Source organism: Zonotrichia leucophrys, chromosome 5 (genome assembly GCF_028769735.1).
Source record: "Zonotrichia leucophrys gambelii isolate GWCS_2022_RI chromosome 5, RI_Zleu_2.0, whole genome shotgun sequence".
Taxonomy (NCBI): domain Eukaryota; kingdom Metazoa; phylum Chordata; class Aves; order Passeriformes; family Passerellidae; genus Zonotrichia; species Zonotrichia leucophrys.
In genome coordinates, this window is record NC_088175.1 from 9,633,335 (window position 1) to 9,648,899 (window position 15,565).

The following is a 15,565-nucleotide window of genomic DNA, read 5'->3' on the forward strand; positions in this document are numbered from 1 at the left end:
CAGGAATGCAGGCAGAAATCCCACTTTCATTCCCCAGTGTGGGTTTGTCACACATACTTCATGGAATTCCTGCTACTCACTGAATAACATGTTCCAGTCAGGTAGAGATTGATATAAACACTACTGTGTGTATGTTATGCAAAGGATTAATCAAGTAATTAAAATCTGAAGAGGGGAAGAAAGTAGAAAAAATAGAAAAACTTCCATGGTTTTTAAAAGCAGGAATTCATGCTGGGAGAAAAAATTTGCTGCATAGAGAATAAAGACTACCTAACAATGCTGAAATTTTCTTTATGTTAAATTGCTGGCAGATATTACTGAAAAATAGTCAGTTTGTGCAGAAAACTAGAGAGCTATTAAAAAAAGCAATTATGGGGGATTATTTTTTAATAGATTTATTTAGTAGTCAGACTAAGAGTTAACTACTGAAGCAGAAAATAATTAAATTTTCTTCATTACCTTTTTGTTTACTGGGTACATTCATTTCAATAGGTCAACACAAAGACTTTTGAAATTTACTCTATTTTTAAACATCGTTTTACATTCAGAATGGCAAAAACTACTTGTGATTAGCCATAAGAAAGTTCATTTAATCTGAATTCAAATGCTCAGAACAAACCTTCTCTGGTACCCTAAGCTTTGCATGATGTGGTGTGGCACATGCACAGAACAAATCCTGCACTCACACCTCGGTGCCTCACAGCCCCAGGTGGAAGCTCCTGCTACACAGCGGCCACACAGGGACGGGCACAGAGCTGCTGTGAGTACCCACAACACACACACTGCACCGACCCCTGCTGACCCTGACTGCATCAGTTATACAGGGAGCTTACTGTTGGCAGTTTGGCAAATCCTGTGCAGAACGTTCTAGAATATCATCTCCACTGCTAGCTCAAGTGGGCAGGAGAGATTTAGAACCAGAACTTACATCAAATCTCTCCTGACTACAGGTTCCAGTCCTGTTCTCATCTTTCACTGACCATTTAGAATTTCTTCTTTCTCCAGAACACATTTTATATCCCATGCAGTGGAAAACATCCTAGGCTTCCAATCAAAAGTAGTATCAGTTTCATTAGACATTTAAAATAAAGAGCAACTACTGCAGACAATCAACATAAAACACAGTTTATTTCCAACCATTTGCCTAATTCACATGCAGACTGGTTTATATTAATTACACTGCATTTAAAAATAGCTTGGTTAGCTTTTAACCTTAGCAGTATTGCTATAGAGCTGAAGCTACACTGGTTAATATAATTTCTTTTCATTTAGAGAAATGTGGTTAGGTAGGTACTGAACACTTCAGAGACTTTCCACAAAGCAATATTTATCCATTCAGTAACCTTTCTGCTGCACTCACCTTACCCACATGAACATTTCATCTGTAAATCCCATGTTTGAAGACTTATTCTCCTGAGCACATCAGTCAGGAGAAAACACTTGGAAACACAACAAATATAAAAACATAGCAAGCAAATAATACAAGATTACAGTAATAACTGAAGTATTCTCCTGTACTATTTCAAGCTAGAATACTGAAGCCTTAAATAATTCCCACATTTTAGCACTGACACAGAACTCCCATACACAGAGTATATAAGCACGGGGAAAAGCTGTTTTGCAAGAGGTAGAAAAGGTTTTATAAAATATTCAGGCACAATTCTTAGCAGTGTTAAAAGCCATCAGAAAGTTACAAAGTAATAATGACCACTATACATGTATTTGTACAAGTTCTGTTTATTTTTACCCTTCAGAATAAAAGTATATTTCATGCACACTCATATAATCTTTTTTCTCCTATATTGTTGGAAAACTGTTTTTCTCCTATACTGTGTGTGATTACACAGGTTTTACAGGCTCTCAGGAAGTATTATCACCAGAAGTTAAACAGAAAAACAGATGCACTATTACTTAATGCTTTTTCAAGAGAAGCAAGGGAATGCAAATGCTGTTTGTATAGGTTCATGTATCAAAGAACAGACAATCATACATGTAAAACCCATAAAAATATTATTAGTTCTTTTGGTTTACTCCCACCTCAATGAAGAAGAGCGCTTTTAGAAGTGAACTTTTTTAAAACACAGATTTTCACAAACATTTGCTTTACAGTGCAGTGGTTATACTCAAATTTTCACAATACCCATAAATCAAAATACCAAGATCACTACATATACCATGAGCTAAGAGACATTCACTTAGTGTCAGCTCACACAGATGCTTTCCTTGACCTAAAGTATGTAAGGCTTTATGGGCAACAAGTTCTTATCAAAGATTTGCTTTATTCGTGTCACAGCATTTTGTTTTTCTCATGTTACTTTTTCTCTTGGTCTTTTTCTGCATCCAGCAGCGCTGAACGGATTCCCAGTTTCTTCAGCTCTTCTACAAGATCTCCATTCTGGTGCATCTGGAGGAGTATATCACAGCCACCAACAAATTCACCATTGAGGTACACTTGTGGGATGGTAGGCCAGTTGGAGTAGTTTTTTATTCCTGAATAAGAAAAAACAAAATGATTAGTGGTTTCCCTCCCTCTCTTAATAGAATGGTATTTTAAAAGGAAAGCATGACTTCCACCTGACTCCACCGCAGACATTCCAATTTCTTTCCCATAAAGGCAAAAAGATAACAAGAGCACTATCAGAAAAAAAAAACCTGTATTAAAGTTAGGTTTGTTTCTCACCACGACTCAAAGATATAGGTTGAAAGATATGGAGTCAGCCCCTGTACTGACTTCAGCAGGAACTGGAGAAACACATCTCTCTTTACTCCCAACAAGAAAACATGACTTTAAAACAATTACAGAAATGAGAAGTATTGAAAAATATTGAGAACTGTTTACTTTCTGTTGTATTTCCCAGAGGGACTTTAAAATACTTTATACTCTTACTGAACTCCTACAGTTATACTTATTCCTGCAATTTCAGCTGCAAGATACATTTGCCCCTGTAGAGGCCTTATGAATTTCAAATTGCTTTATCTTTGAATGCCAGACCTTCCAGCACATGGGAGGGGCACAAAGGCTGAAGCCTTTTTAAAAGTGCTCATTTAACAAAACACAGCTCAAGTCACAATTATGAAGTACAGAACTAAAGTTTAAAACTATACTTCACAAAAGGCAAATGTAAGACCACCCAAAAATACACAGTGATCAGCTGATACACACTGGAACAGCTTGCACTTAGACATCACAAGAAATTACACAAGAATCCTTGTATCTAAATTGCCACTTATTTAAATGATCCTTCACACAAAGCCATCATTTCTGTAGCAAAGGAAATAGCTAAAACCTACTGTGCCTATTTTTATAACACAACCACAAGTATTTGATTAGATGACAAGTTTTGAATTCAACATTTTTATGTATTTTCAACATGCAGTGCCTGGATTTTTTCCAACAAAGGCATGAAAACAAACTTAAGCCTACAGAGGCACCTTTTCAGAACAACAGAGCCCACTCACCTTGGAAGCCAACCCCCCACCAACAAATATTAGACCTGAATAGCTGATAGCACAAGAGAACTTGTTTTCCCCTAAGAAAACATTTTAGCCTCTAGAGACTAAAAAGACAAAACTCAAAATACTCAAGGTAAAAAAAAAAAAACATGTAAAGAAATTATGCTCACTTTATTGGAGCTTAAACCACTTTATTTTTTAGTAAATATGTATAAGTGGAAATATATACAGTGTATATACTTTTATACTTAATGTATAAAAGATGCAATATAGCTAATAATTAATTCCCCTTAGCAAAATACAACATGCTTTAAAAATCCACTAACACAAATCAACCTAGAAAAAAAGGGTGTTGTGACTAAGGGTTTCTAACCACTACATAGGTCAGCTAAGATATTTCACTCTGACTTCAGATTTTGTGCATGGACAACCCATGTTTCATAAGCCCAAAACATAAAGCTTAGCATATAAACCAAGGCCAAAGGGAACCCATAACCATCCAACCTCCATCATTACCACTTGTAATTTTTTCCTTAGTATGCAACATTTTTAAGCTTTGATGTCAACTTCCACTTAGCAATACTTTTCTTAAATCCTCTTTGGCTTTTGAGTACTCCAAACTGCTTAAACTGCTCTAAATATCTTTTAACCCACCAAAGTTTTAATTAAAAACCACGTTCCATGATTAAGACATGCCTAAAGATGACTCTCATCAAAGAGCCACTGCAGATATGAAATAGAGCTCATTTTTCTTAAGATACTGCGATGCTAAACATGAACTGAGAACCAAGGGTTCTGCATTATAAACCTTCTGCTAAGAAGCATTCCAAGGTAATATTTACACCAACAATTCTTTCATAGAAATATTTTCTTCAAGGACCCAACTGCACACACATACAAGCACTGATAGTACTTTCAAGGATCTAACCAGCTTCAGATAAAAACAAGAATACCATGAAGCTCATTTGCTCTGTGTGCTGCATTTCTTGTGCTGGACAAGCTGCTTTAAATGCCTCAGAGCTGGGGCTCTCCAGGTCACAAACTGAACCCTCCCTCCCCTGGGCACCCTCCTCCCCCAGGGCAGCACCCCCTGACCCTGCTGCACTGGGCTTACAGCAAGTCAGGGCTGCAATTGCTGCACTCGGGGTGCACATCTGGGATGATTCTTCTGGACATCCCAAAGGATCTCCATCCCCTCTCTGCAGACTGGCTCCTTGCTGTACTTCAGAAGCTGCAGCTTCTGCTCTGAACCTCTGTTTACTTTGGAAAAACACTCCACAGGTCAGGGTGTCAGTCTGACAGCTCTGGCAGCACATTTAAGGTAACTGAGAAACCAGGATTGGTGCAAAGAGCTACAGAAACGGGTACCCAGCACATTCCCAGCCCTCTCCCCAGCTCCAGGTACCAATTCTCAGCCTCCCTTGGCAGCATTAGCACTAATGAAGGATGGGCCATGTCAAAGAACTGAATCAAGCAACTCTCATTCCTAACATACTTGCTCCAGAAAAGCAACACATTTTCATGGATATCACAGAATCATTAAGGCTGGAAAAGACCTCTAAGATCACCAAATCCAACTGTTATCTCAGCACCATCATGTACCAGTAAACCATACCACAAAGTGTCATATCCACATGCCTTTGAAACACTTCCAGGGATGGAGATTCCAACACTTCCCTGTGCAGCCTGTTCCAAAGCCTAAGTACCATTAGCACTGATACAAGCTTTACTGAGGGAAGGCTAGCCAAGGGTGGGAGAAAGGATCAGCAACACCTGCTTGGCAGCATCCCATGCTTAGATAGAGACAGCAATGAAATAATCTGAGGGTGAACTACCCCAACAGTTTAAACCATCGATTTTCCAGTATCTAATCCCAAATGTCTCTGCCTCAGTGACTGGAACCAGTCTAACACTGTCCATCAGCTGAGAGCTGACTGAAACCTGAATTGCCATGGAGCCCAAGAGAGTGCCAAGGTCTCTCAGACCAGCTTTGATAAGGATTTGTGTCAGAGATCTGTATCTTCAGCTCAAGTTCAGACAGATCACATGAAGTACCAATAACTTTAGTTTCACAGATCTGAGTTTTTAGGTAAAGAGGCAAGCAGGGGAGTTGTTCTAGCCTTACAGCTTGCCATATTTTAGCACGGTGTATGTTTCACCAATTGAACTATAACTAGCTAAAAATAAGGTGTTTCAATAGATACAGGCAAGAAACCAACAAGCAATCCAGACATGCCTGAACTACTCTTTCTCCAACAGCCTGCCCCTACTACAAATGTATAAACACACATTTATTCAAACATTGAAGTTAGGTTCAGGTGAACACAAAGCTGGTGGCCAGCTCTCTGATACAGAGATTTCCTTGCAGATCAGTCCTTTGCTGATTTATTTGATACTTGCACAGCTAAAGGTTCCACGCCCCCTGACCAGCCCCCATGCAGAGCAGATCAGGCTCCCAGGGAGAGCCTAGCAAGGCTCACATGGTGCATATCTAAATGTTTGGCACTGAGGCCAGATCCTGCCCTTCAGGCAGTCACTGATAGAATACAGTTGGCAACTTAGACAACTGCAACTTTGAGCAGCCCTGTCCTCTCCTCTGTCAGAGACTGCCACCCACAGAAGCAGGCACATCCTCACATCCTGGCTTTTAGGGTGCAGTAGGTGATACAGCTGAAGCAGTACAACAATTCTGCTGTGGCTGTGCCATTCTCCAACTCCTCAGAGCTCCATTCTTCATGCTGGCTCTGGCACTCAGCTCACTGTGCAAACTGCTGCTTCAACTTGCAGGCCCAGTGATCCAGTTAATATAATGAGCTGGCCCTCTGCACAGCTGGACAGGTGCCAACGCTGGTGCATGGAAAGGACCAGAACAACTCCTTTAAGCACCTGAGAACCAGCAGGATATTGTGTAAGGGCACACTCTGTGACTGCATTCTGTGTAGCTTAGACACTGGAGGGCCTGATCAGGACACTAATTTCAATTTAAAGCCCCGGTAGCCAGGAGGGCAATAACCTCTCTCCTTGCCTAGCACAAGCCCAAGTTCATGTGGAGGAAAAATGTAAGTTACATAAAAAGAAAATACTATCTACTCACATGGTCAAGTGCTCAGGGCATAAAGGCACTGCCCATTCAGAGGCTCACTAAAGTCCCCTCAACCAAAAGTGAAATGCTGATGGTTTGATTTCAGGGTTTTGTTTCCTCCTTTTTAGTTTATGAATTGTTAGAAGAGACAAGAGTTTGTACTAGCAAACTGTACAATTAATAAATTCAGATATGTAAACAAAGTTTAGACAATTACCATGACTCACTTGCAAAGGCAGAGGAAGATTTACTTGAACAAAACCAACCCTCGTAAAAGATGCCATTACACAGAAATTCCAGTATCTAAGCTTTTATACCATACCAACTATTATAGTTGTGAACTGAAAAGCAAACAAGGACTGGAAAAATCAGCCTTTTAGCAAAGAGCTAAAAAAAAACTGAGTTAGTCAGATGACACCAAAAACAAAGGAGAACAAAGTCACCTGATACATGCCAGCACGTGGCTTTACATCTCAATTTAGTGTATTCTGGGCAAGAACTGTTAATGCCACACACATACAAGACTAATTACTATGTACTTGCATGTATTTTTTTTTAACTTTCTCAAATAACCACATAAAACTTCAACAATCAGCTACGCTCACTGAAGAGGGAAACATGAAAAGCATTACCAGAACAGATTACTAGCTTTCCTCAATGGCAAAAAACCTTATATAGAATAGCTACTACCACCTGTGCAGTAATGGTGAAACTATTACTAAGTATTTGTTGTGCAAATGATTAACATAAATTTGCACTTTATCAGGAGAATCCCAGCAGGCAGTGCCAGCTGGGAATCAAGTGGTGCAAGTCCAAGCCATACGTGAAATTTCACCATACTGTTCACAGGAAAGACAAAACCTGATAATGCAGTATTTCAGGGTCTCTAATGCAGCTCTCTATCTCTGACCCAGGCAGGGCAGGGTGGCACAAAGAGCCCGATCTCCAATCATCACCCTGCACCCACAACTGCGCTCTGCTGATAACTGAGACCTCCTCAACACTACGAGGGTCACAAAAACCAAACCAGGGCGTCTGGGCAGCAACCTCAATGGCACATCTCTGCGATACACTCCCAGTTCCACCAACACCAAACAGAATCACAGAATTAATTAGGTTAGAAAAGACCTCTGAGATCATCGAATCCAACCCATGACGGAACAGACTGAACCCCATCCTGTCAACCGGACCATGCACTGTGTGCCACGTCCAGCCCTTCCTCAAACACCTCCAGGGTCGGTGCCTCCAACACCTCCCTGGGCAGCCCATCCCAATGCCTGATCCCCCTTTCTGAGAAGAAATTCCTCTTAGTATCCAACCTAAGGCTCCCCTGGCACAACTTATAACTGTCCTGTTGTTGCCTGGGAGAAGAGGCCGATCCCCGCCTGGCTACAGCCTCGTTCATGCAGTTATAGAGTAATAAGGCGGCCGGTCCCATGCACCATGGACTCCTGCCGGTGAAGCACCGCCAAACCCCCCTGCCGCTCCTCACAGGACACGGGCTCCAGCCCCTTCCCCAGCTTCGCTGCCCTTCTCCCCACCATCTACCCTCGTTAAAAAACAACAGAGCCCAACCCAGCCCAGGCAACAAAGCCAGAAGAGCCAAGTTACAGGTGGCCCAAGCGGGCAGGGCCGCTCCCGCAGCGCCCGAGGGCACTAAGCCAAGCCCGCCCTGCCGGCAGCTCCCGAGGGCCCTTCCCCAGGACAGCCGGCCCGGCTCTGCCCGCCAGGCCCCGCAGAGGCGGCACCCAGAGGTGACCCGGACGCTGACCTTGGCGGAGGTCGGGGTCCTGCAGCACGTCGTGGGCGCGGTAATCCTCCACGCCGTGCAGCCGCAGGATCTGCACCACGGCGTTGCTGAAGCCGCAGAGCGGCTGCGCCGGGCTGCCCTTCATGAACACCACCACCGGGTGCTCCCGCACCAGCCGCTCCACCGCCTCCCGCGACCCCGAGCCGCCGCCGCCCTCAGCGCCGCCGCCGTCCCCGGCCGCCTGGCTGAGCGGGCGCCCGGCCCGGCCCCGCAGAGCGACGCCGGTTCCGATCCGCCATGCCGCCCGCACCGCCGCTCTCATCGCCCCGCCGCCGGCACCGCCGCACAGCACCCGCACCGCCCGCCCATTGGCGCACGGCGCGACGGGCCGCCGGAGAGCTTCCTCCGATAGGCGCAGGCACCCGCCAATCATCGCCCACAGCCAATAGGGCTGAGAGACAGCGAAACCCATCCCGCCCAGCAACCCTGAGGTGGCTCCGCTTTCCTAGTGGAGGGAACAGAACGGCTGCAGCTGCATTGGGAGAGGGGTCTGTCAATCAACCGTGGATCGATTAATCCCGCCCCCTTCCCAGACGCGATTGGTCAGACTGCCCCAGGGTGGGGCTTTTCTCGGGATGTTCGGGGGGCGATTGGCGTAACGTTCCTTCCGTTTCCGGGTAGTGGCCTCACGCGGGGCCTGGTCCCAGTCTGAGCGCCGTCCCCAGCGTGGACGGGCCGCGCTTCCCCCATTCCTGGCATGGACGGGCCGCGCTTCCCCGCTTTCCAGGGTGGACGGGCCTTGCTTCCCCTCATGCACCCCTGTCGGCTCCGCGGGGAGCGCCAAGCCGCACGGCGGGGAGCCGCTGCTGGGCGGCCGCTGCTGGGCTCAGCCTCTGCCTTCGGAGACTCCCGGGCCGTGCCGGCGCCGCCGGCCCTCGGGCGGGCTCTGGGATTTATCTCGCCGGCCCTTTGGTGGTGGAGCTCCCTCGGGCCGGGGCTGGCTGAGGGTCAGGGCAGATGCCTGCAGAGGGGCCGATGGAGCCGGTCTGCGCTGCAGGGCCGCCGGCCGTGCGGGGTGAAGCCGCGGGGCTGGAGCGTGCTCGGTGGCAGCGGAGAGGCCGCTCTGGGACCAGCAGCGCCGTTCGGTCGGCACCTTCTGCCCCCGTAGGCGGCTGGGGCTGTGTGTGGGCAGCCGGTAAGCTGCTGCATGGGGCTGTCGCCTTCCTGGCTTTGGCCGTGTCCAGGGAGCGATTGGACTGCGTTCATCTGCCCGGGTTTGGTAGATTTTTGATGGGATAAAGCAGGCGGCTTGTCCCTGAGAAAGCAGCGGTGCCGTGCGTGCTCAGGCTTGGTGCTGATGGTGGAGACCGGAGCGGTTTTGCAGAGTTTGACCTTTTCTCCCGCGCACCTGGCAGGGGTGGCAGCGGGGTGGGAAAATGGGAGCGAGATCGGGCTGGTGCCTGCGCAGCGGGATGGTTCAGTCGGTGCTGGAGCAAGGGCAGAACTGCCTGATGTAGCCAGAGAAGGGCTGGGTTTGGAGCGTGTCCTGCAGCCTGGCCTGTGCCGCCAGCTGTGCTCGGGCTCCTGGGCAGATGCCGAATTCTTTCCAAGAACTTGGCGCAGAGCGTGGCGGTCTCCTAAAGCAACAGGGCCTATCCTGTAAGTAGAAGAACATGTTGATGATTTTTCCTCTCTACTGAAATACAGTCTCTCGCAAATAACAAGCCACATTGTATTTTGAGTGCTAATTTATATTGCAGCTGCAGTAGCTGGACTTTTGTTATATTCATGACCATTTGTCTTATTTATATCTGTAAGGAAAAGAACTTTTACTATCCAGTTCTGTTCTTGTGAGAGCTTTGCAGACCAGCTTGTTTTCAGCATTCAGAAGAGTGCTCACCTAATTCTTGTTTTTTATGGAATCCAGCTGATGCTTGAGTGATAACTTTGTTTTAGTTTTTTTGAAGCCACCCTCAGGATCGTTTCTCTTGAATTTTATTTAACTTTATTAGGAACAGATTCCAAAGGGAATTGTTGCAAACTTGCCCCTGCCATCCCATGTGAATAGGTTATGAATAAGTACAGTGTTGCTGCAGTATTTAAAAGTAGATGTATTTATGAGGAAACACTTTTAATCTGAGGGCAAAGTTGATATGTTGTGTTGCTGATGAGCACCATGTATGTTGTGAGTTGATATGTTCTGCTTTCAACAAAACATCACGAGCTGTGGTGATCAAGACACAGAGCAGTGTTTGCTTTCTGTGGTTAATACGTTGTGATTGACATGGTGAAGGTTGTGAAGTATAAAAAAAATGTCCTGTCCATGGTAGATGGAACTGCAGTAACTTATGCAGAGCAAAAGTATGTTTCCCTATTTGTTGGACTGTTTCTATATGGGAAGACATAAAAAGTGCTAAGTGTAATATCCCAAGGGGTCTCCTTTGTTATTTTAATCCAGTATAAAGATTCCTTGGAAGTGAGAGTGGAATTAAATAAAAATTGATGACAAGAAAGATAACTTTTTATTTTTAAAGACAACTAAGTGTTTTCTTTCAATGAAATATTGGGCTAAGAACAGAATACTGTGGTATCTGCCTTCCTTAATTTTGTCCTAGCTATTCCTACAAAGCTCATTAAAAATAAGTAACACAAAGACATCAGACTCAAGTGTAACAAACCCTTGTGAGTATACATCCTTTCAGAAACCACGTAGGGCTGCAGTTTAATCCTCTGTAGTCCAAGAGGTGCCCCTGGTTGCTGTACCCTGGGCACACCAGGCTTGCAGAGAGAGCGGCAGGAGGAAGCCGAGGCACGGCTGCCGGAGCAGCAGCAGCGTGCGCAATGTTCCTCCCACAGCTGCCACCCTGTTGCCACGGAGGTAATGACTTCTCCCGTGTCATTATTAGTCTATCAACAGTCAGAGCAATTTGGCAGTCTGATATTGTTCAGCAAATAGAGTGATGTCTGCTGAACACTGAAAAAACTGCTATAAAATGCTGGGAAGCTTCTCAGAAGTCTTGTGCACTAGGTTAAATAGAAGTACTGGATTTGTAGTTACTGTAGTTTTATGAGATTGGCCTATGAGATATTAAGCTTAACAGAATGCCTTTTCATAAAATATTTAGTATGGTTAAATACTTTTGGATTATGCAATATGCAGCACTCAATTAGAGGATAATTGAGTACTGATAAGACTTAAAACAATTTGCCCATGTACACTCTAGAAACAAATAATTATGTCACCAGATTCCACCTTCTATTAGTCTAAGTGAAGTTTTTTGTGTTTTCCAGATAATTATTTAAATCATCTGTTCAGAAGAAACACTAATGGGATTTGCAAAGACTCCTGACATTTTGCTGATGCTCCTGTTAGAAGACCTCTCACCGCATTTTGGAAACACTAATAAAAGCACCAGTATTCAAACTGCAGGGTTTAAATGCTCACAGTGAGTCATAACCTGGGTTAACATCAGGCATTCTGCTGCAGAACAGAATTATGATTTATAAGTTTGTGGTTTGTTCTCAAATGGTGTACAAGGAGGTGGACATCCGAGAATGGTACTGTCAGCAAAAGGGTTTTTATTTGTTTTTTAAAATGCTAGGGCTAAGTTAGCTGGGGAGAAAGAAAAGTCTCATTTCAGCTTATCAGAACAGGACATGTCTTCATGTTCAAGTCTGATATCTGTGTCATTCTGAGTTGTGATAGTGACTGAAAATGAAGTTCCTTCTTGTGCCCTAACAATTGAGCTCTATTTAGCTGGGGTTTTTTTTTGTTTATTGAAGTTTTTAAGTGGGATAGCTTGAGCTCCACGTGTTTTGCATGCCAGGTAAATCATCTCTGTGTACCATCATGGTATCATCTGGCAGCACCAACATATCCTCAGTTTTGAGAGCATTATGAGTTTTTAAAATGTGCTTACAATTCTGAGCTGCCTAAATAGTGAACACTGAAAACACATCTGTGAAATGTTCCTGGTTATTTTGGAAATGTGCTTGTTTTAAAAAGTTGTGCAACAAACAGCAGAAATATAAAAATGCTGTGGGGGTTTTACAGGGAAACTGACATTTTGAAATCTGAACTGTACCTAACTTCCTGTTTTGGGTCTGACCTGGAGATCTATAAGCAAGTTTGTTTCTGAACTGGATTAAGTTATATCCATAGATCAATGAAATAATATCCATGGATTTTTGGCACATTCCTAAGAGTGTTTTCATTAGCCTTAAAATACAATGTTCCATTCCATAAATGAGATCAGTGAAGAATATTTACAAAGTGACCTGTGTCAGTTTAACTGATGGGGATAAACATGACCTAAGGCTTGATTTAAACCATGTAAAGAGCTTTGGCAGAGAGGGGTCGTGGTAATCATCCAAGGAGAAATGTCTGAGCCCCACATTTAAGAAATAGAATGGAAGGTCATGTTCAGGCTTGAATGTGGACCTTTAAAAGAGGCACTCTTGAGACTTCATTTATTCTTAATGACACTGATGTCACTGTGTGCCTCTTTGCACTGAGCTTTGTGAGTTGTGACACTGTCTTGAAACAAGGACAAGTAGTATGGCCTCTGTAATAGAGGAGCAGATTTGTTCTTTGGGACAAGCAAGCTGCTTGCAACTGTTCTGGCATATGAAAATGTGTTAGATCCCAGTTTCTGATTTGCAGATGGTAGTGATTGAGTCTTTCAGTATTACAGAGGAAGCATAACTTTGTATGTATCTATTTCCATGCAGAACTAAGAAATACTGCCTCTAATGGGAACACCTCTGGCCTCTTTTCATCCAGGAATTAGGAGTGCTAAAATCTTTGATGGACCTTAGAAAAAGATTGGGCAAGCTCAAGAAAAAATCAATCTGCCAAATATAAAGATGCCATTATGGTATCAAGTCCTGAGCCATAGAAGGCCAGGTGTCAGAGCCTATGCCACAGCATGTGCTGCAGTGGAGAGGGCCAGGATATACAGAGTATCATCATACAATTTCAGGAAGCTTCAACCCCATACAGAGTAACCCCCATACCACTGTAGAAGGCTTCAAGCATGTACCCATGCAGAGTAGTAACACAATATCACTTCAGAGGGCTGCAAGTGTCTGCTCATCTTGTTCTTTAGCCCAGCCTTTTATTCCCTCATGTTGATGCACTGCACCTGTGTGCCTCTGTTCCCTTTGTGGTTGCTCAGTGCCCCTGGGCCCTCCAGGGCTCATTGCTGTCAGTGCTGCTCACCTGCTGCTCACAGCTGTGCCCACTGGGGATGGGCTGGGGCTGCCCCACTCCCAATCACCACAAACTGTTCCTACAGCTGGGGAGTGGGACTGAACTATGTGCATGTCCTGTTCTTTGTTTCCTGTGTGCTCACTTGTATCCAGTGTCACAGAAACAGAGTCTTGGTGTCTGGTATGGTAATTTGTACAACTATATTTTATTTGAAGTGCTGGAAGTGTCTTGGCTTTTAGTAAGGCTGGGAAAACCCCATGGCACTCATTGCTTGTAAGAATGCTTCTTGTGCCCCAGTTAAGGTTTGCCAGCAGGCTCTGTCACAGCAGTGGTGACAGGGACGCTTTCATTGGCTCAGTTTATTTTAAAAACGTGCAGGTGCCGTGAGGCACAAGAGCATCTGCAATTATCGTGCATGTCGTGACCACGAGGGGGCCCTGGCAGCTCCGGTCAGAATTACACACTGACCACAGGAGCAGGGCTGATTGCTTGGTGCCTCAGTGGTTACATCCCTTCTTGTTCAGCACTTCTGAATTACCTTACCTCTTAATATGTGTATATATATATATATATTTTAGTTACAGTATTTTGCTAAGTAATTTTGAGAAATGCATCATTACAAAAAATCTAAACTGGCTATTTGATCTCCTCTGTGGCAGAAGACAGTACCAAGCATGTCATCACACATGAGTTTTCATCTGTATGGACAATTTCCCCAAGTAGAAGTTCAGGAGTTTTGCACACATCGCTGTATTTGTAAAGTAGAAAGAATTGGTATGAAGAATCTTAAATATAAGGTTTTTTGTATATCTTAAGAGGTTTTAAGCTTGGTACTACAATATTTCAATAAAGATTTTATTTCTTTGCACACCCTTTATTCTTTCATTTTTTTCTAGGAATATGTGTTAGTGAAATCAGCAGCTGCTTTGAACTTGCTGTGCTTTGAATCCCTGCTTGCTGACCACAGATACTGATGTGTGTATGTTAAAAGTGGCCATGAGTACAGTAGGACTGTTTTTGTACCTGGTCTGTAGAGTTTTTATGTGATGTGAAGAAAAACAGAAATGCAGAAACTTAAAATGGGAGAGGAGGAGTGGGTGTGTTGGGCATGCTTGTATTTGTAATGTGTGGACTCAAACATGAAGCACAGAGTAAAAGTATCTCTTGTGGGAGGCAAACTCCTAAAGGGGAGCCCAGAAACTTGAATTTTTAGATTGATACAGTTAATTAAAAAGAAAAACTTGTAAAACCAGAAATAACAATATACAGATAAAGGAGGTTTGGGGGGGTTTTGATGTTCTAAAATGTTTTTATTCTCTGTTTCTGAAGTATAAATATGTGTATATTTTGAAAATCTGACTTTTCAAAGAGTACTTCCAAATGCTGCATAGAGATACAGTGATTTTCATTACTCTCACTGTGTACATGCAGTGGTTTTATAACTGCATCACACAAACAGGTTTTTTGGGGGACAGTTTTTAACTATGTGCTTTAGAGGGCAAGCAGTTCTTTCATGGAACAAGCAGCTTCTCCACAAATGCAAGCATATGCATCTTTCCTAAATTTCCTTTAAAATGATTGCATGCTTTCTCATGCTTCCCTTTAAGTAAATTTCTTGCAATTCAGTGATTGAAGTTTCCATCCTGCAGTGCTTTCATGTTTCCTCTGAAGTTCATAGTAGCCTTCTTCCCTTGCTAATATCCATGGCAGCTGGGATTGCTCCCCAGCCTCAACATAGCTGGCAACTTGCAGGGTAAAGAACTGGGCCCTGAAAGTTGTGTGTCATTTAATTGTAGCAGTTCTGGGGCTTGTATAAAGGCCTGCTTTATAATCAGCTTGACTTCATTTTAAACAGACAAACAAAAGCATTTTCAGCCTGGGAAAAAGCTCTGAGTTTCAGAACAATCACTTTCCTTGTCACAGTGATGCTCGGATCACTCTGAATCATCCTTAGACTCCCTTTCTTATCAGTAGGACTTGTGCTCTTTGTTCACATGCTACTTTTCCATCCTTGCTAGTCCTGGGAGACAGGAGGAGACAAAAGTGTACCCTCACAGCTGCTTTCTGT

The 15,565-nt window shown here is 43.9% G+C and overlaps 1 protein-coding gene, 1 long non-coding RNA gene and 1 other non-coding gene across 3 annotated transcripts; 2 read left to right on the plus strand and 1 right to left on the minus strand.

Moving 5' to 3' along the window:
• Positions 1 to 1,104: 1,104 nt before the first annotated feature.
• GLRX5 (glutaredoxin 5) lies at positions 1,105 to 8,639 on the minus strand. The gene is made up of 2 exons (XM_064715587.1): positions 8,307 to 8,639; positions 1,105 to 2,490 (listed from the first exon to the last, which is right to left on the minus strand). The coding sequence occupies exons 1-2, from the start codon at positions 8,605 to 8,607 to the stop codon at positions 2,312 to 2,314; spliced, it is 480 nt and encodes a 159-aa protein (XP_064571657.1). The 5' UTR covers positions 8,608 to 8,639; the 3' UTR covers positions 1,105 to 2,311.
• A 341-nt stretch (positions 8,640 to 8,980) lies between these two features.
• LOC135448815 (uncharacterized) lies at positions 8,981 to 14,365 on the plus strand. The gene is made up of 2 exons (XR_010440587.1): positions 8,981 to 9,944; positions 11,577 to 14,365. It is a non-coding gene; the product is annotated as an uncharacterized LOC135448815 (long non-coding RNA).
• LOC135449276 (small Cajal body-specific RNA 13) lies at positions 11,013 to 11,279 on the plus strand. Its single transcript, XR_010440702.1, has one exon. It is a non-coding gene; the product is annotated as a small Cajal body-specific RNA 13 (non-coding RNA).
• Positions 14,366 to 15,565: the final 1,200 nt, after the last annotated feature.